Genomic DNA, 17,744 nt, shown 5'->3' on the forward strand with positions numbered 1-17,744 from the left:
GCACTCCCCCAGTATTGACAGTGCGGCACTCCCTCAGTCCTGACGCTCTGACAGTGCGGCACTCCCTCAGTATTGACAGTGCGGCACTCCCTCAGTATTGACAGTGCGGCACTCACTCAGTACTGTCCCTCTGACAGTGCGGCACTCCCTCAGTCCTGACGCTCTGACAGTGCGGCACTCCCTCAGTACTGTCCCTCTGACAGTGCGGCACTCCCTCAGTATTGACCCTCTGACAGCGCGGCACTCACTCAGTACTGTCCCTCAGACAGTGCAGCACTCCCTCAGTACTGTCCCTCTGACAGTGCAGCACTCCCTCAGTACTGTCCCTCTGACAGTGCAGCACTCCCTCACCACTCTCCCTGAGGGAGTGCTGGCTGCCAGTCGCTGCGTCCATCCGTGTTGTACTTCCGGGTCAGAAAGCGGCAACATGGCGGCGCCCAGTGTGCGGAGCTGAGAGCGGTGGCGGCCCGGGAGGTGAGGCGGACAGCGGCAGTGAGACAGAGAAGAGCCGGAGGAGGTAGGGCCTGAGCCCGGCCTGAAAACCCTTCATGGTGATTTTATGGTTGAGTTCCTGGGGCCTGAGACGCAGCAGCACTCCCCTCCCCCCCATATATCTGACTCCCACTCCCACTACCACCCCCCTCTCCTCCCACCCCTCTCCCCACCACCCCACTCCGCTGCAAATGGCAAATAAATAATTTTATAAGGCTCAATATTCTCTAGGATTCCTCTGCAGGAATAGTGATCCTGCAGCTCTCTGCTGTGTTCTTGTATAAATATTTCCCAGCACTTTCCCCAGTATTTTATTCTGAGATTGTTTAATTTTGGAAATGGTGAGAGGTATGAAATAGACTTGAGCACAATGTACCCAGTGGCTTTATCTCCTGTGATGTTTAACCCAATGAGTCTCTGGGTTTCGTTCACTGATCTCTGACAGGGTTTATTGTAACAAGGTCACAATTTATCCCAGCGCCATCATCAACCTGGGTTTTAGCCACTGGGCCATCCTGGGTGATTCCTGTTGGAAAGAGCTTGTGTGGGTTTGAGAGAGGACATTGGACTCGATTCTGAAAGATTTCTATATACTAATGACATCAATGCATTCAAGGGTGGTGTGGTAAGATGGCATTGAGGTCAAGGACCAGTCATGAACTAATTGAATGGTGGAGCAGGCTCGAGAGGCTGAATGGTCTACCCTATCTATGTTTCAATTTCTTGTGCCTGCTTGGCTCACCCCTGAGGACCAGCCATTTGAGTGTCATATCTGGAGAGTCACTTTTATCTGAGTACAATATGAATAACCATAATGTGGGCAATTGGCATCTTTAGGAGAGAAAATTAACCAAAATAAAACCAATGGAATTGCCAAATGTGTAGGAAGGGCTATAGATTGGAACATACTGTGTAGACTTATTTATTTATTTATTTTCTCCCCAGGTGTAAAGTTGGAAGAGTAAAGTCATGGTTCATCTGTGTAAGTACAGCACAACAACCTAATAAGAAAAATCTTCCATCAGTTTAGTGCCCCAGGGTACCCAGCTGGATTTCACGGCTCAGTAATACCTGTTTCTGTCTATTGTTTGCAGTGTGAGACCACTTCACACTAGCAGTATGGGGCAGAGCTTCCTAAACTGGGTTCTGCCGTACCCTGGAATTTGGCTGGATCCATCCAGGGGTTCCACGGTAGGCCAGGCTGATGTATAAAATTTATAAAATGGAATGAAGCTGCTTTCCTTTTGGAGGCCGGTTTCTCTCTGTCATGAGCTGATCAGCCAATGCAGTGAGGAGCCAGCTCTGATTGGTTGCATAAACTGGAAACAATGGGAAAGTAAATCCTCAAAGGTGCAGGCTAGGGTGAAATTGAGAAGAAAGCAGATGGCAGAGCAAAGTAGGCAGCAGCTGTGGGGTGGGAGGGGGAGCAGGACAAGGGAGAGATAGGTGAATGTGAAAGGAGGTGAGTGTAAGCATGTTTGTGTGAGCATGAGAGTGCGAAAGAGCGAGAAAGAGAGAGTGTGCATGCATGTGTGCCTGCCTGACACCCAGTCCTGGGTGAGGCCAATTTCTTTCCAATTTGACCCTCACAGATTCTCTTAGTCTCCCTGTGCCTCTTGCTATCCACCCATGTTGGACCAGGTGATGTGCAGTCTCTAGATGTGGCTCAATCTAACCCCACACCACAATTAGAGGTTCATAGAAATCATAGAAACCCTACAGTGCAGAAGGAGGCCATTCGGCCCATCGAGTCTGCACCGACCACAATCCCACCCTGGCCCCACCCCCACATATTTTACCCGCTAATCCCTCTAACCTACGCATCCCAGGACTCTAAGACCATGTATCTGGGGGAAGTGCCACCATTGATGTTCTGGAAGGAAACACAGCAACTGTTTTACACACAGCAAGATCCCATACAAAGGCAACAAATATCAAGTTGCATTGATCATTGAGTCAATCTACATTTGTTGTTGGCTGCAGATGGTGGGTGGGGGAGGCAATGTTTGGCCCTGGAGATTTGGTGAACAGGCTACTCTTCCAATAGTGCACTGGGATCCTTTTCATCCACCAGAAGCACTGATCTGGGTTTAGTGTTGAGTCCTAAAGGAGGGTATCTCTACCAACCCACTCCTCCAACAAAACTCTTGAGTGTTGGCCTGGAATATACACATGGCTCCTCCAGTGTAGCTACTGAACTGGAGTGATACTAACAAAGATGCTAGCGACAGTAACATTCTCCTACAACTACTCTCCTTTGCATCTTCTTTTAAAAGCAGCAGTGAAACTTCTGCCTTTAGTCCTCTACATTCAGTCACCATTTCCACCTCTTGTGTCCCTCATCCCCATTCTCAAGGTGCTGTGTGCAGTGCTGTATAATCTGTGTGAAGGGGTTGTGTGGTGTGCTGTATAATCTGTGAATGGGCAGTGTGGAGTGCTGTATAATCTGTGTGAAGGGGTTGTGTGGAGTGCTGTATAATCTGTGTGAAGGGGTTGTGTGGAGTGCTGTATAATCTGTGAATGGGCAGTGTGGAGTGCTGTATAATCTGTGTGAAGGGACTGTGTGGAGTACTGGATAATGTGTGAAGGGACTGTGTGGAGTACTGGATAATCTGTGAAGGGGTTGTGTGGAGTGCTGTATAATCTGTGTGGAGTGCTGTATAATCTGTGGAGTGCTGTATAATCTGTGGAGTGCTGTATAATCTGTGGAGTGCTGTATAATCTGTGGAGTGCTGTATAATCTGTGGAGTGCTGTATAATCTGTGTGGAGTGCTGTATAATCTGTGTGGAAGGACTGTGTGGAGCGCTGTATACTGTGTGAAGGGGCTGTGTGGAGTACTGGATAATCCGTGTGAAGGGGATGTGTGGAGAGCTGCATAATCTGTGTGAAGGGGCTGTGTGGAGTGCTGTATACTTTGTGAAGGGGCTGTGTGGAGTGCTGTATAATGTGTGTGAATGAGCTGTGTGGAGTGCTGTATAATCCGTGTGAAGGGGGTATGTGGAGAGCTGCATAATCTGTGTGAAGGGGTTGTGTGGAGAGCTGTATTATCTATGAACTGGTTGTGTGCAGTGCTGTATAATCTATGTGAAGAGGCTCTGTGGACTGCTGTATAATCTATGTGAAGGGGCTGTGTGGAGTGCTGTATAATCTGTGTGAAGGTGCTGTGTGGAGCTGTGTATAATCTGTGAAGGGACTGTGTAGAGTGCTGTATAATCTGTATGAGGGGGTAGTGTGGTGTGCTGTATACTCTGTGTGAAGGGGCTGTGTGGAGTGCAGTATAATCTATGTGAGGGGGACTGTGTGGAGTGCTGTATAATCTGTGTAAAGGGGCTGTGTGGAGTGTTGTATAATCGGTGTGGAGTGCCGTATAATCTGCGTGAAGTGGATGTGTGGAGTGCTGTATAATCCATGTGACGGGGCTGTGTGGAGTGCTGTATAATCTATGAGGGGGTTGTGTAGAGTGCTGTATAATCTATGAGGGGGTAGTGTAGAGTGCTGTATAATCTGTGTGGGGGGCTGTGTGGAGTGCTGTATAATCTGTGAAGGGGTTGTGTGGAGTGCTGTATAATCTGTGTGAAGGGACAGTGTGGAGTGCTGTATAATCTGTGGACCACTGTATAATCTATGCAAAGGTGTTGTGTGAAGTGCTGTGTAATCTGTGTGGAGTGCTGTGTAATCTGTGTGGAGTGCTGTGTGACCTGTGTGGAGTGCTGTGTGATCTGTGTGGAGTGCTGTGTAATCTGTGTGGAGTGCTGTGTAATCTGTGTGGAGTGCTGTGTGATCTGTGTGGAGTGCTGTGTGACCTGTGTGGAGTGCTGTGTGATCTGTGTGGAGTGCTGTGTAATCTGTGTGGAGTGCTGTGTGATCTGTGTGGAGTGCTGTGTGATCTGTGTGGAGTGCTGTGTAATCTGTGTGGAGTGCTGTGTGATCTGTGTGGAGTGCTGTGTGATCTGTGTGGAGTGCTGTGTGATCTGTGTGGAGTGCTGTGTGACCTGTGTGGAGTGCTGTGTGATCTGTGTGGAGTGCTGTGTAATCTGTGTGGAGTGCTGTGTGATCTGTGTGGAGTGCTGTGTGATCTGTGTGGAGTGCTGTGTAATCTGTGTGGAGTGCTGTGTGATCTGTGTGGAGTGCTGTGTGATCTGTGTGGAGTGCTGTGTGATCTGTGTGGAGTGCTGTGTGATCTGTGTGGAGTGCTGTGTGATCTGTGTGGAGTGCTGTGTGATCTGTGTGGAGTGCTGTGTGATCTGTGTGGAGTGCTGTGTGATCTGTGTGGAGTGCTGTGTGATCTGTGTGGAGTGCTGTGTGATCTGTGTGGAGTGCTGTGTGATCTGTGTGGAGTGCTGTGTGATCTGTGTGGAGTGCTGTGTGATCTGTGTGGAGTGCTGTGTGATCTGTGTGGAGTGCTGTGTGATCTGTGTGGAGTGCTGTGTGATCTGTGTGGAGTGCTGTGTGATCTGTGTGGAGTGCTGTGTGATCTGTGTGGAGTGCTGTGTGATCTGTGTGGAGTGCTGTGTGATCTGTGTGGAGTGCTGTGTGATCTGTGTGGAGTGCTGTGTAATCTGTGTGGAGGGGTTGTGTGGAGTGCTGTATAATCTGTTTGATGGGACTGTGTGGAGTGCTGTATACTTTGTGAAGGGGCTGTGTGGAGTGCTGTATAATGTGTGTGAATGAGCTGTGTGGAGTGCTGTATAATCCATGTGAAGGGGATATGTGGAGAGCTGCATAATCTGTGTGAAGGTGTTGTGTGGAGAGCTGTATAATCTATGAACTGGTTGTATGCAGTGCTGTATAATCTGTGAATGGGTTGCGTGGAGTGCTGTATAATCCGTGTGAAGGGGCTGGGTGGAGTGCTGTATAACCTGTGTGAAGGGACTATGTGGAGTACTGTATAATCTGTGTGAAGGGACTGTGTGGAGTACTGTATAACCTGTGTGAAGGGACTATGTGGAGTACTGTATAACCTGTGTGAAGGGACTATGTGGAGTACTGTATAACCTGTGTGAGGGGGCTGTGTGGAGTGCTGTATAACCTGTGTGAAAGGACTATGTGGAGTACTGTATAACCTGTGTGAGGGGGCTGTGTGGAGTGCTGTATAACCTGTGTGAAGGGACTATGTGGAGTACTGTATAACCTGTGTGAAGGGACTGTGTGGAGTACTGTATAACCTGTGTGAGGGGGCTGTGTGGAGTGCTGTATAACCTGTGTGAAGGGACTATGTGGAGTACTGTATAACCTGTGTGAGGGGGCTGTGTGGAGTGCTGTATAACCTGTGTGAAGGGACTATGTGGAGTACTGTATAACCTGTGTGAGGGGGCTGTGTGGAGTGCTGTATAACCTGTGTGAAGGGACTATGTGGAGTACTGTATAACCTGTGTGAAGGGACTGTGTGGAGTACTGTATAACCTGTGTGAAGGGACTGTGTGGAGTACTGTATAATCTGTGTGAGGGGGCTGTGTGGAGTGCTGTATAATAGAACATAGAAAAAATACAGCACAAACAGGCCCTTCGGCCCACACGTTGCGCCGGTCATGTCCCTACCTACCTAGGCTTATATATAGGCTTACCTATAACCCTCAATCCTATTAAGTCCCATGTACTCATCCAGAAGTCGCTTAAAAGACCCTATCGAGTTTGCCTCCACCACCACCGAAGGCAGCCGATTCCACTCACCCACCACCCCCTGACATCTCCTCTGTGTCTACTCCCCAGCACCTTAAACCTGTGTCCTCTCGTAGCAGCCATTTCAGCCCTGGGAAAAAGCCTCTGAGAATCCACCCGATCTATACGTCTCAACATCTTGTACACCTCTATCAGGTCACCTCTCATCCTTCGTCTCTCCAAGGAGAAAAGACCGAGCTCCCTCAGCCTATCCTCATAAGGCATGCCAACCAATCCAGGCAACATCCTTGTAAATCTTCTCTGCACCCTTTCAATCATTTCCACATCCCTCCTGTAATGAGACGACCAGAACTGAGCACAGTACTCCAAATGGGGTCTGACGAGGGTCTTATAAAGCTGCATCATTATCTCCCGACTCCTAAACTCAATCCCTCGATTGATGAAGGCCAGCACACCATACGCCTTCTTAACCACCTCCTCTACCTGCGAGGCCAATTTAAGAGTCCTATGGACCCAGACCCCAAGGTCCTTCTGATCCTCTACACTGCTAAGAGTCTTACCCTTGATATTATACTCCTTCATCCCATTTGAGCTGCCAAAATGGACCACTACACATTTATCTGAGTTGAAGTCCATCTGCCACTTCTCCGCCCAGTCTTGCATCCTATCTATGTCACGCTGCAGCTTCTGACATCCCTCCAACCTATCCACAACACCACCAACCTTTGTGTCGTCGGCAAACTTACCAACCCGTCCCTCCATTTCCTCATCCAGGTCATTTATGAAAATGACAAACAGCAAAGGTCCCAGAACAGATCCCTGGGGCACTCCACTGGTGACCGACCTCCATTCAGAAAAAGACCCATCTACAACCACTCTCTGCCTTCTGCAGGCAAGGCAGTTCTGAATCCACAAGGCAACAGCCCCTTGGATCCCATGCCCTCTCACTTTCTCGAGAAGTCTTGCATGGGAGACCTTATCGAACGCCTTACTGAAGTCCATGTAAACCACATCTACCGCTTTTCCTTCGTCAATGTGTTTAGTCACATTTTCAAAGAACTCCACCAGGCTCGTAAGGCACGATTTGCCTTTGACAAAGCCGTGCTGACTACTTTTGAGCATACTAAACTTCTCTAAATGTTCATAAATCCTGTCCCTCAGGATCTTCTCCATCAACTTACCAACCACTGAGATTAGACTCACCGGTCGGTAATTTCCTGGGCTATCCTTATTCCCTTTCTTGAATATAGGAACCACATCCGCAATCCTCTGGAACCTCTCCCGTCTCCATCGACGACGCAAAGATCATCGCCAGAGGCGCTGCAATCTCTTCCCTCGCCTCCCACAGTAACCTGGGGCACATCCCATCCAGTCCCGGCGACTTATCTATCTTGATGCTATTCAAAATTTCCAACACATCCTCTTTCTTAATGTCCACATACTCAATCTTTTCAGTCCGCCTCAATCCTGTAGTACAACCACCCAGGTCTTTTTCCACCGTGAATACCGAGGTAAAATATTCATTGAGCACCTCTGCTATTTCTTCCGGTTCTGTACAGACTTTCTCACCTTCACCTTTTATAGGTCCTATTCCTTCACATCTCATCCTTTTACTCTTCACATATTTATAGAACGCCTTAGGGTTCTCCTTAATCTTACCTGCCAAGGCCTTCTCGTGACCCCTTCTGGCTCTCCTAATTTCTTTCTTAAGTCCCTTCCTACAAGCCATATACTCATCTAGATCCCTATCATCGCCTAGCTTCTCTGAACCTTTTGTACGCTTTCCTTTTCTTTTTGACTAGGTTCAGCGCAGCTTTCGTGCACCACAGTTCACGTAACCTACCAACACCTCCCTGTCTCATCGGAACGTTGTTATGCAGAACTCCAGACAAACATTCCTTGAAAATCTGCCACCTTACTTCGGTACTTTTCCTCGAGAATGCCTCCTTCCAATTTACGCCTCTAATCTCCTGCCTGATGGCTTCATATTTCCCCTTATTCCAGATAAACACTTTCCTAGCTTGCCTGATCCTATCTCTTTCCAATGCTAGCGTAAAGGAGATAGAGTTATGATCACTATCCCCAAGATGCTCCCCCACTGAGAGATCCGACACCTGTCCAGATCGAGTACAGCCTCTCCTCTTGTAGGCTTATCCACATGCTGTGTCAGGAAACCCTCCTGAACACACCTAACAAACTCCTCCCCATCCAAACCCCTTACCCTAGGGATATTCCAATCGATGTTTGGGAAATTAAAGTCTCCCATCACGACAACCCTGTTATTACTACATCTCTCCAGGATCTGTTTCCCTATCTGCTCCTCAACATCCCTGTTACTATTGGGCGGCCTGTAGAAAACACCCAGCAAAGTTATCGACCCTTTCCCGCTCCGAACTTCCACCCACAGAGACTCCGTAGACAATCCCTCCACGGCTTCCACCTTCTCTACAGCTGTGACACTATCCCTGATCAGCAGTGCCACTCCCCCCTCTCTTTTGCCTCCCTCTCTGTCCTTTCTGAAACATCTGAAACCCGGCACCTGAAGTATCCAGTCCTGTCCCTGTCCCCAAGTCTCCGTAATGGCCACCACATCACACTTCCAAGCATCGATCCACCTGGCGTTAAAATAAACTCATCTCAAACCTTTGGTCTGAGCTCTCCCCTTCTCCATCACCCGTCTGTTCTCCCTCTTATACTGTCTACAATCCTTCTCTATTTGCAGGCTAACCTCCTCGCTCTCAGTCCCCTCATCACGATTCCCTCCCCCCAACCTTTCTAGTTTAAAGTCTCCCCAGTAGCCTTAGCCAACCTTCCTGCCAGGATATTGGTCCCCCTGGGATTCAAGTGCCACCTGTCTTTTTTGTACAGGTCACACCTGCCCCTGAAGAGGTCCCAATGATCCAGGAACCTGAATCCCTGCCCCCTGCACCAGTCCCTTAGCCACACATTCACCGTCCGCCTCACTCCATTCCTGCTCTCACTTTCCCGTGGCACAGGCAGCAATCCTGAGATTACTACCTTTGCTTTCCTCCTTCCCAACTGTCTACCTAACTCCCTATATTCTCTTTTCATGACCCCTTCCCTCTTCCTCCCCAGGTCCGCGGTACCAATATGTACCACGACCTCTGGCTCCTCTCCCTCCCACCTCAGGATATCTGGGACGCATAATCTGTGAAGGGGTTGTGTGGAGTGCGTATGATCTGTGTGAAGGGGCGTTGTGGAGTGCTATATAATCTGTGTAAAGTTGTTGTGTGGAGTGCTGTATAATCTGCATGAAGGGGTTGTGTGGTGTGTTGTATAATCTGTGTGAGGGGGCTGTGTGAAGGTTCTGTATAATCTATGTGTCCGGGTTTAGTATCCTGAACCTGAACTCCAAGGTATATTAGGAAACCAGACTAAACCCCAACTATTTTTTCTGTTTTGGCACAAATGTGAAGATAGGACCTTTTGCTGTATGAGTAATTCTACTGACAAATTAAGGATCTTTTATCAAAACAAGCTTTATTTATTAACAGTTTAAATATAACTCAAACAAAATGAAGCAGTTTTACTTTTAACAGTTGAACAATAGTTTAAAAAATGAAAGGGAACAAATAATTTCAATCTTATCTCTATTTCAGTTCCAAATAAGTTAAAGTTAAAAGTTAAAGTATATTTATTCGTCACAAGTCATCTTACATTCACATTGTAATGAAGTTACTGTGAAAATTCCCTAGTCGCCACAGTCCGGCCCCTGTTCGGGTACACTGAGGGAGAATTTAGCATGGCCAATGCACCTAACCTGCACATCTTTGGACTGTGGGTGGAAGCCGGAGTACCCAGAGGAAACCCATGCAGACGCGGGGAGAATGTGCAAACTCCACACAGGCAGTGACCCAAGCCGGGAATTGAACCTGGGTCCCTGGCGCTGAGTGGCGCAGTGCTGACCACTGTACCACTATGAATAAGCAATAGTCCTCAAACTCAAATGTCACTTTAAATACAGTTAGCAAATCCAGGAATACTTGCTACAAATTGTTAACACCCTTGAAGCTTTCAGAGAAGTTTTGATTTTCAGAGCAGCTTGCAGACATCTTTCTTCAAACCACCCAAGCCAGAAACTGAACAGAAAGCTGTTTCTCTGCTGCATACCTAACTCCTCCCATAAAGAACAAACAAAGAACAGTACAGCACAGGAAACAGGCCCTTCGGCCCTCCAAGCCTGTGCCGCTCCTTGGTCCAACTAGACCAATCGCTTGTATCCCTCCATTCCCAGGCTGCTCATGTGACTATCCAGGTAAGTCTTAAACGATGTCAGCGTGCCTGCCTCCACCACCCTACTTGGCAGCGCATTCCAGGCCCCCACCACCCTCTGTGTAAAAAACGTCCCTCTGATATCCGAGTTATACTTCGCCCCTCTCAGCTTGAGCACGTGACCCCTCGTGATCGTCACCTCCGACCTGGGAAAAAGCTTCCCACTGTTCACCCTATCTATACCCTTCATAATCTTGTACACCTCTATTAGATCTCCCCTCATTCTCCGTCTTTCCAAGGAGAACAACCGCAGTCTACCCAATCTCTCCTCATAGCTAAGACCCTCCATACCAGGCAACATCCTGGTAAACCTTCTCTTAACTCTCTCTAATGCCTCCACGTCCTTCTGGTAGTGCGGCGACCAGAACTGGACGCAGTACTCCAAATGTGGCCTAACCAGCGTTCTATACAGCTGCATCATCAGACTCCAGCTTTTATACTCTATACCCCGTCCTATAAAGGCAAGCATACCATATGCCTTCTTCACCACCTTCTCCACCTGTGTTGCCACCTTCAAGGATTTGTGGACTTGCACACCTAGGTCCCTCTGTGTTTCTATACTCCTGATGACTCTGCCATTTATTGTATAACTCCTCCCTACATTATTTCTTCCAAAATGCATCACTTCGCATTTATCCGGATTAAACTCCATCTGCCACCTCTCCGCCCAATTTTCCAGCCTATCTATATCCTGCTGTATTGCCCGACAATGCTCTTCGCTATCCGCAAGTCCAGCCATCTTCGTGTCATCCGCAAACTTGCTGATTACACCAGTTACACCTTCTTCCAAATCATTTATATATATCACAAATAGCAGAGGTCCCAGTACAGAGCCCTGCGGAACACCACTGGTCACAGACCTCCAGCCGGAAAAAGACCCTTCGACCACTACCCTCTGTCTCCTATGGCCAAGCCAGTTCTCCTTGTATCCCATGAGCCTTAACCTTCTTAACCAACCTGCCATGTGGGACTTTGTCAAATGCCTTACTGAAATCCATATAGACGACATCCACGGCCCTTCCTTCATCAACCGTTTTTGTCACTTCCTCAAAAAACTCCACCATTAACCACATTATCACATGACGCTGTATCCTTAAATCAAAAACCCCAGCTTCCATTCCTTTCATCAAAACCCCAAGGTAAATCTCCATTTATAAACAAAAATATATTAGCTCTCCCCTAACTAAACACAACAAGGCTAAATAATCTAAATTATCCTGCTTTCCCAGCATCTGAGCTGCATGTTTCCTGACACACTGACTGCCTGCAGAAAGAAACAACTTTAAAATAGCCCCATTAAACATAAAATGATTCAATAGCACAGGATCTTCACACTGGTATGAAGGTGCTGTGTGCAGTGCTGTATAATCTGTGTGTCGGATATGGGGGTGCTGTGTGCAGTGCTGTATAATCTGTGTGTCGGGTATGGGGGTGCTGTGTGCAGTGCTGTATAATCTGTGTGTCAGGTATGGGGGTGCTGTGTGCAATGCTGTATAATCTGTGTGTCAGGTATGGGGGTGTTGTGTGCAGTGCTGTATAATCTGTGTGTCGGGTATGGGGGTGCTGTGTGCAGTGCTGTATAATCTGTGTGTCGGGTATGGGGGTGCTGTGTGCAGTGCTGTATAATCTGTGTGTCGGGTATGGGGGTGCTGTGTGCAGTGCTGTATAATCTGTGTGTCGGGTATGGGGGTGCTGTGTGCAGTGCTGTATAATCTGTGTGTCGGGTATGGGGGTGCTGTGTGCAGTGCTGTATAATCTGTGTGTCGGGTATGGGGGTGCTGTGTGCAGTGCTGTATAATCTGTGTGTCGGGTATGGGGGTGCTGTGTGCAGTGCTGTATAATCTGTGTGTCGGGTATGAGGGTGCTGTGTGCAGTGCTGTATAATCTGTGTGTCGGGTATGGGGGTGCTGTGTGCAGTGCTGTATAATCTGTGTGTCGGGTATGGGGGTGCTGTGTGCAGTGCTGTATAATCTGTGTGTCGGGTATGAGGGTGCTGTGTGCAGTGCTGTATAATCTGTGTGTCGGGTATGAGGGTGCTGTGTGCAGTGCTGTATAATCTGTGTTTCTGATCCCCGTTCTGTTTTGGATCATGTGTTTGTGTTGTCTCTTTTTCAGCGCCAATTCTGCTGAAATATTACCACCGGGGCTTTGTGTGTATCCGCATGGCCTTGGGCGGCTGCACAAATCGACCCTTCTACCGGATTGTTGCAGCACACAACAAGCGGGCCAGGGATGGCAAGTACCTGGAGCAGCTGGGCTCGTATGACCCCATGCCCAACATCTTCAATGAGAAATTGGTCAGTTTGAACTTTGAGAGGATCAAGTATTGGCTGGCCTGTGGAGCACACATGACAAAGCCTGTTGAGAAAATTCTAGGTAATCGGCTCTTTTTCTTTCCAAATCTTTTGTCTACACGCTCACCCCCAGTTGATAATAGTAGCCCCTCCATTGCATATCTATTCCAACCAAGCCGACACGGACCATGACATGTTAAATGTCATGCTCTGAATGACATCAAGTGGTACCATCCCATGCCCTGCCATCAGGGGGCGCGAACACCCAATTTTTAATCTTCCATCTATTCACTTATTGTCCCTCTCCCTACTGAACCAACTCTACAGCCACTCCCAACAGGCAGCACATGGGCATCTGTGCTCTCTGGAAATGCAGGCAGGAGGAGGACACAGAGAGGCACGATGGCACAGCGGTCGGCACTGCTGCCTCTCAACTCCAGGGACCTGGGTTCGATTGCCGGCTTGGGTCACTGTGTGGAGTTTGCATGTTCACCCCATGTCTGCGTGGGTTTCCTCTGGTGCTCCGGTTTCCTCCCACAGTCCAAAGATGTGCTGGTTATGTTGATTGGCCATGCTATATTGCCCCTTAGTGTCCTGGGATGTGTAGATTGGAAGGATTAGCGGGGTAAATGTGTGAGGTTGTGGGGATAGGGCCTGGTGTGGAATTGTGGCCGGTGCAAACTTGATGGGCCGAATAGCCTCCTTCTGCACTGCAGGGTTTCTATGATTACAAAGAGATGTGGTCAGGTTAAGTGAGTGGGCAACAAGATAGCAGATGGAATATAATGTGGGCAAGCATGAAGTTATTTGGTCGCAAGGAGAGTGTTTTTTTTAAAGTTGTGAATGTTCAGGGAGAGTTGGGTGTGCTTGTACAAAGAAATCAAAGTTAGCATGCAGATACAGCAAGCAATTAGCAAGGCCAATGGCATGTTGCTTTTTATTGAAGAGGTTTGGAGTACAGGAATAATGAAGTCTTGCTCCAATTACAGATTATGGGAATAGGGCCTGGGTGGGATAGTGGTTGATACAGACTCGAAGGGCCAAATGGCCGCCTCCTGTACCGTAGGTATTCTAATTGTACAGGGTATATATCGGAGTGTGTGGTCTCCATATTTAAGGAAGAATGCCCTTGCATTGGACACGGGACAGCAAAGGTTCACCAGATGGTGCCTGTGAGAGGGTTGTCCTATGACTTTGGGCTTCTGTTCTCTGGAGTTTAGAAGAATGAGAGGCAATCTCACTGAAACATTCAAGATCCGGTGGGGTGGGGGGTTTGATATGACTGACGCTGAGAGATTGTTTCCATTGGTCGGGGAACCAAAAACACTGGGTCACAGTCTCAGGATAACGGACTAATCATTTACGGCTGAGATGAGAAGTTACTTCACTCAAAAGCTTCAGAATCTTTGGACTTCTCTGCCCCAGAGGATGTGGATGCTGCCATCACTGAATATATTTAAGGCTGGGATGGACAAACTTTTGGTTTCTTGGGGAATTAAAAAGAGATGAGTAGCGAATGGGGAAATGGAGTTGAAGCCCAGAATCGGCCATGGTTGTATTGAATGGCAGAGCTGGCTCGATGGGCCGTGTGGGCTACTCCTGCTCCTTTTTGCTGAGTTCTGTGGCAGTGATGTTGACTGGATAAGGCCGCTAGGTTACGTGCACCAGCAAGGCCTGGCTGGTCAGGCAACTAGGAGAGTGTCCGATTCCTTATTCTTGACAGATTAAAGGCCAAATTCACTTACTGGCCAAAGTGCAGCAGCAAAACAGGTTCTGGCTGCTCAAACACCTCCGCCCCACCCCCACCCTGGCTGCCGGTTCCCCCGGCCTTGTGGGCCACTGTACTGCATCCCTGTGGTTGCTGCTTTAATGAGGTCCCATTAAATCAGGAACTGGAAATTCAGCTTTATGTCAGTGCTTCTTGATAAATGTTTTTGTGTCTCTTTAATTGCTAGGTCTGTCTGGCTTTTTCCCTCTGCACCCCATGACGGTTACTGGGGCAGAGAGATTTCGCAAGAAGCAGGCGTTAATGGCCCAAACTGAGTCCAAGGAAGAGCCTGTGGAAGCTGCAGGAGATGAGCAGCCGAGTGCTTAATGCCAAAGTTACAGTGTTAAACCCTGGAGATGGAACAATAACACTCACTGATGCCTCATTGAGTACCATCTAGAACAAGCTTTGGAGAGATCTCTGCCTGATTCGGGACTGTGTCTACAAGGCAGCAAACAGTATTGTCATGGGACTTAATTACTTTTTATGAACAGATGATTGTGAAGAACACACTTAAAACTTTAATATTGTACAGCTCCCAATCTCAACCTTGTGTTAGACAGCTCAGACACTGGCCAAGTGTCATTACAGGTTACTGAATCACAGTGAGAGCACTCATTCACTGGGATTCCAAACTTAACATTCAGCCCCTGAAGTATTTCAGTTGTTTCTGTTCACCCTCCCCTCCTTCCCCCTGTCCCTGAATCTCCATCCCAACCTCGTCTTCCTCCACTGCAGTCAACAGATTACTCTGTGTCCATGCTGTATCAGGTAATGTACAGACTGGCACAGGAAGACTTAGCCCACCATGCCTAGGCCAATGCTTATGCTTCATACAAACCTCATCCCAACCCATTCATCTAAGCCCATTTAAGAATATTCTTCTAATCCTTTCTCCCATGTTCATCTTGAATGCATCCCATAATAATCTCTAAGCACAAAATCCCAGCTTCTCAGTCCAGCCACTCTCCAAGAACGGGCAGTTCCGCGCGTAACTCAATTGTGGCCACGTGGATTGTGCTTCTTTTTGTTGAATCAAATAAACTAAATCAGCAAACTGTGGGATAAATTAAAATATAATTCCTTAAAAGGATACTGCATCAAGGTAAACAGAATCTCAAGAGAAACTTCAAACATTGGAACAAAATGTGATAGAGAGGTCGATAACGCACCCCAGTAACCGCGGCGCCCACCAGGCACAGATCGCCATGACGGTGCGAGCAGACACCACATGCTCCCTTGCCAGGGCATCCTGACTCATTCCTAAAAACAATATGTGGGATTTTATGACCTCGCTCGGGTGAGGCTCGTGGGGTCCTGCCCGAGGCCAATGGAGAATTCTGTACTGTGAGCCTGGGGTAAAATTCCAGCAGCAAAGTAACTGCAGAAGAGAGCAGACAGTCGGGATGGACGATCCCCTGCCTGGCCTGTCCCAGGAGGAGGTCCTCCTCCCTACTCAACCCCTTCCTCCCCGGGTGCCTGAAACTGCTCAGCTTGTGCAGTGAGGTGGGGCTGTCCCTAATCTCTCCTGTGCTGAATACAGTCACAGGCTGGAATTTTACCCCAGGCTCACAGAGCGGAATTCTCCGTTGGCTTCGGGTGGGATTTTACGAGCCTCACCCGAGCAAGGTCGTAAAATCCCACGTACTGGTTTTAGGGATGAAACAGGATGTCTCAATCTCCGATATCTTGAGCTATTGTGTTGTCCAATGCAACAGGCCTGAAAAGTCATGGCTGCCTGGCATTTGCTGTCCAGCCACACTGCTGAACCTTCTTCCTGCTTTGGGGAGTGGAGGGCATTGCTGCCAGGGCAATCCTTGCTGCATTTCATGTTCTCGCACACTTCAGCAGTGGGATACAGAGGGTTAGGAGTGGGAACCTTCTCCAAAGCTCAGGAACACTGAACTGTGTTTAAATACACTACAGTAGCAGCTAGTGACTTTGTGTAAAACGTGGCAGGTGTGTCAATATTTCATACACCCTTTTTTAAACACTTGGTAGGTGTGGTGAAGATCACGCAGTCCTGACCTTTCCTCTTGGTAAGAAGTCTAACAACACCAGGTTAAAGTCCAACAGGTTTATTTGGTAGCAAATACCACTAGCTTTCGGAACGGGCTGCCCCTTCGTCAGGTGGAGTGGAGAAATGGTTTCTAAGCCTGTTCCGAAAGTGAGTGGCATTTGCTACCAAATAAACCTGTTGGACTTTAACCTGGTGTTGTTAAACTTTCCTCTTGGAGCAGTTTGCAAGCCCTCGGTGGTGCTGGAACGTTCTTCCCCTTCCCAGGCGGTGTTGGAACAATCTTCTCCTGCCCCTCTCCCCGGCAACACTGGTACAGTCCATTCCCCCCCCAGTCTCCCACTGTGGTACTGGATCACTGCCATTAGAGAGCCTTTTAGGAGAGGATTAGTATTTAGTATTATTGCTAGACTATTAACCTAGAAACTCAGCTAATGTTCTGGGGACATGGGTTCAAATCCCACCACGACAGATGGTGGAATTTGAATTCAGTAAAAACTATCTGGAATTAAGAATCTACTGATGACCGTGAAACTGTCGTCGATTCTGTTAAAAACCTGCCTGGTTCACTGATGTCCTTTAGGGAATGAAATCTGCCATCCTTACCTGGTCTGGACTACATGTGACTCCAGAGCCGCAGCAACTAGGGATGGGCAATAAACGCTGGCCTGGCCCAGCCAGCGACGCCCATGTCCCAGGAATTAATTAGAAAAGAGGCTGACATCCAGAGGCTTGGGTGCCGGAATTCCCTCTGAGTCAGGGTTTGTGTTGTGAGGGTAGAGTGATGATGAACATCTTCTGGACGAATTGACTTTGGACCCTGGTTCTACTTGCCTGTTTGCCCGTTTTTGTTCAATTCTTCAACAATCACTTAAAGGCTTTTAATAAATCCAGCACTGGTTTAAAACAATCCGCAGTGCCTTTATCCTCTGCAGAAATGATCTGTGGCAGGCAGCTGTATAGGGCGGGGGGAATTGGAGATGTGTTGGGGGGGGGCGGAATTGGCAGTGTATATTAACAGTGTGTTGGGGTGAAAGGGGACACGCTGATGCCACTGGCACCATCTTATGTGAATGTTTGTCCACTTTTATTTGCTCAGCATTGTTTACTGAAGTTGGTGTTACTTCAACAGCCACTCCCTTGTTTGTCATTTGCTGCCTCACCTTATTTTTAGCGGTGCCACAATACCTGGTAAAGTCTCGGTGTCCTCCCTTCCCAATCCAAAGCAAACTGCTGCCGACGCTGGAAATCTGAAATGAA

The 17,744-nt window shown here is 48.2% G+C and overlaps 1 protein-coding gene across 6 annotated transcripts; it reads left to right on the top strand.

Moving 5' to 3' along the window:
• Window positions 1–157: 157 nt before the first annotated feature.
• Window positions 158–15,525, top strand: mrps16 (mitochondrial ribosomal protein S16). Of its 6 annotated transcripts, none has more exons than XM_078238822.1 (5): window positions 158–240; window positions 341–551; window positions 1,438–1,474; window positions 12,521–12,781; window positions 14,655–15,525. In XM_078238822.1, exons 3-5 carry the CDS (start codon window positions 1,462–1,464, stop codon window positions 14,792–14,794), a joined length of 414 nt encoding a protein of 137 aa, XP_078094948.1. In that variant the 5' UTR covers window positions 158–240; window positions 341–551; window positions 1,438–1,461; the 3' UTR covers window positions 14,795–15,525. The 6 variants fall into 6 exon arrangements, with proteins under 6 accessions (XP_078094948.1, XP_078094949.1, XP_078094950.1 ...); XM_078238823.1 differs by having other exon boundaries at window positions 341–517; XM_078238824.1 differs by having other exon boundaries at window positions 161–240; window positions 341–474.
• The last annotated feature ends 2,219 nt before the right edge of the window (window positions 15,526–17,744 follow it).

Source organism: Mustelus asterias, chromosome 22 (genome assembly GCF_964213995.1).
Source record: "Mustelus asterias chromosome 22, sMusAst1.hap1.1, whole genome shotgun sequence".
In the NCBI taxonomy this organism is placed as follows: Eukaryota; Metazoa; Chordata; class Chondrichthyes; order Carcharhiniformes; family Triakidae; genus Mustelus; species Mustelus asterias.

Excerpts from the sequence above, each read along its gene's own strand:
- mrps16 (XM_078238822.1), top strand. Across the intron at positions 12,782-14,654 it reads GCCTGTTGAGAAAATTCTAG|GTCTGTCTGGCTTTTTCCCT; the intron begins GTAATCGGCTCT and ends TTTAATTGCTAG.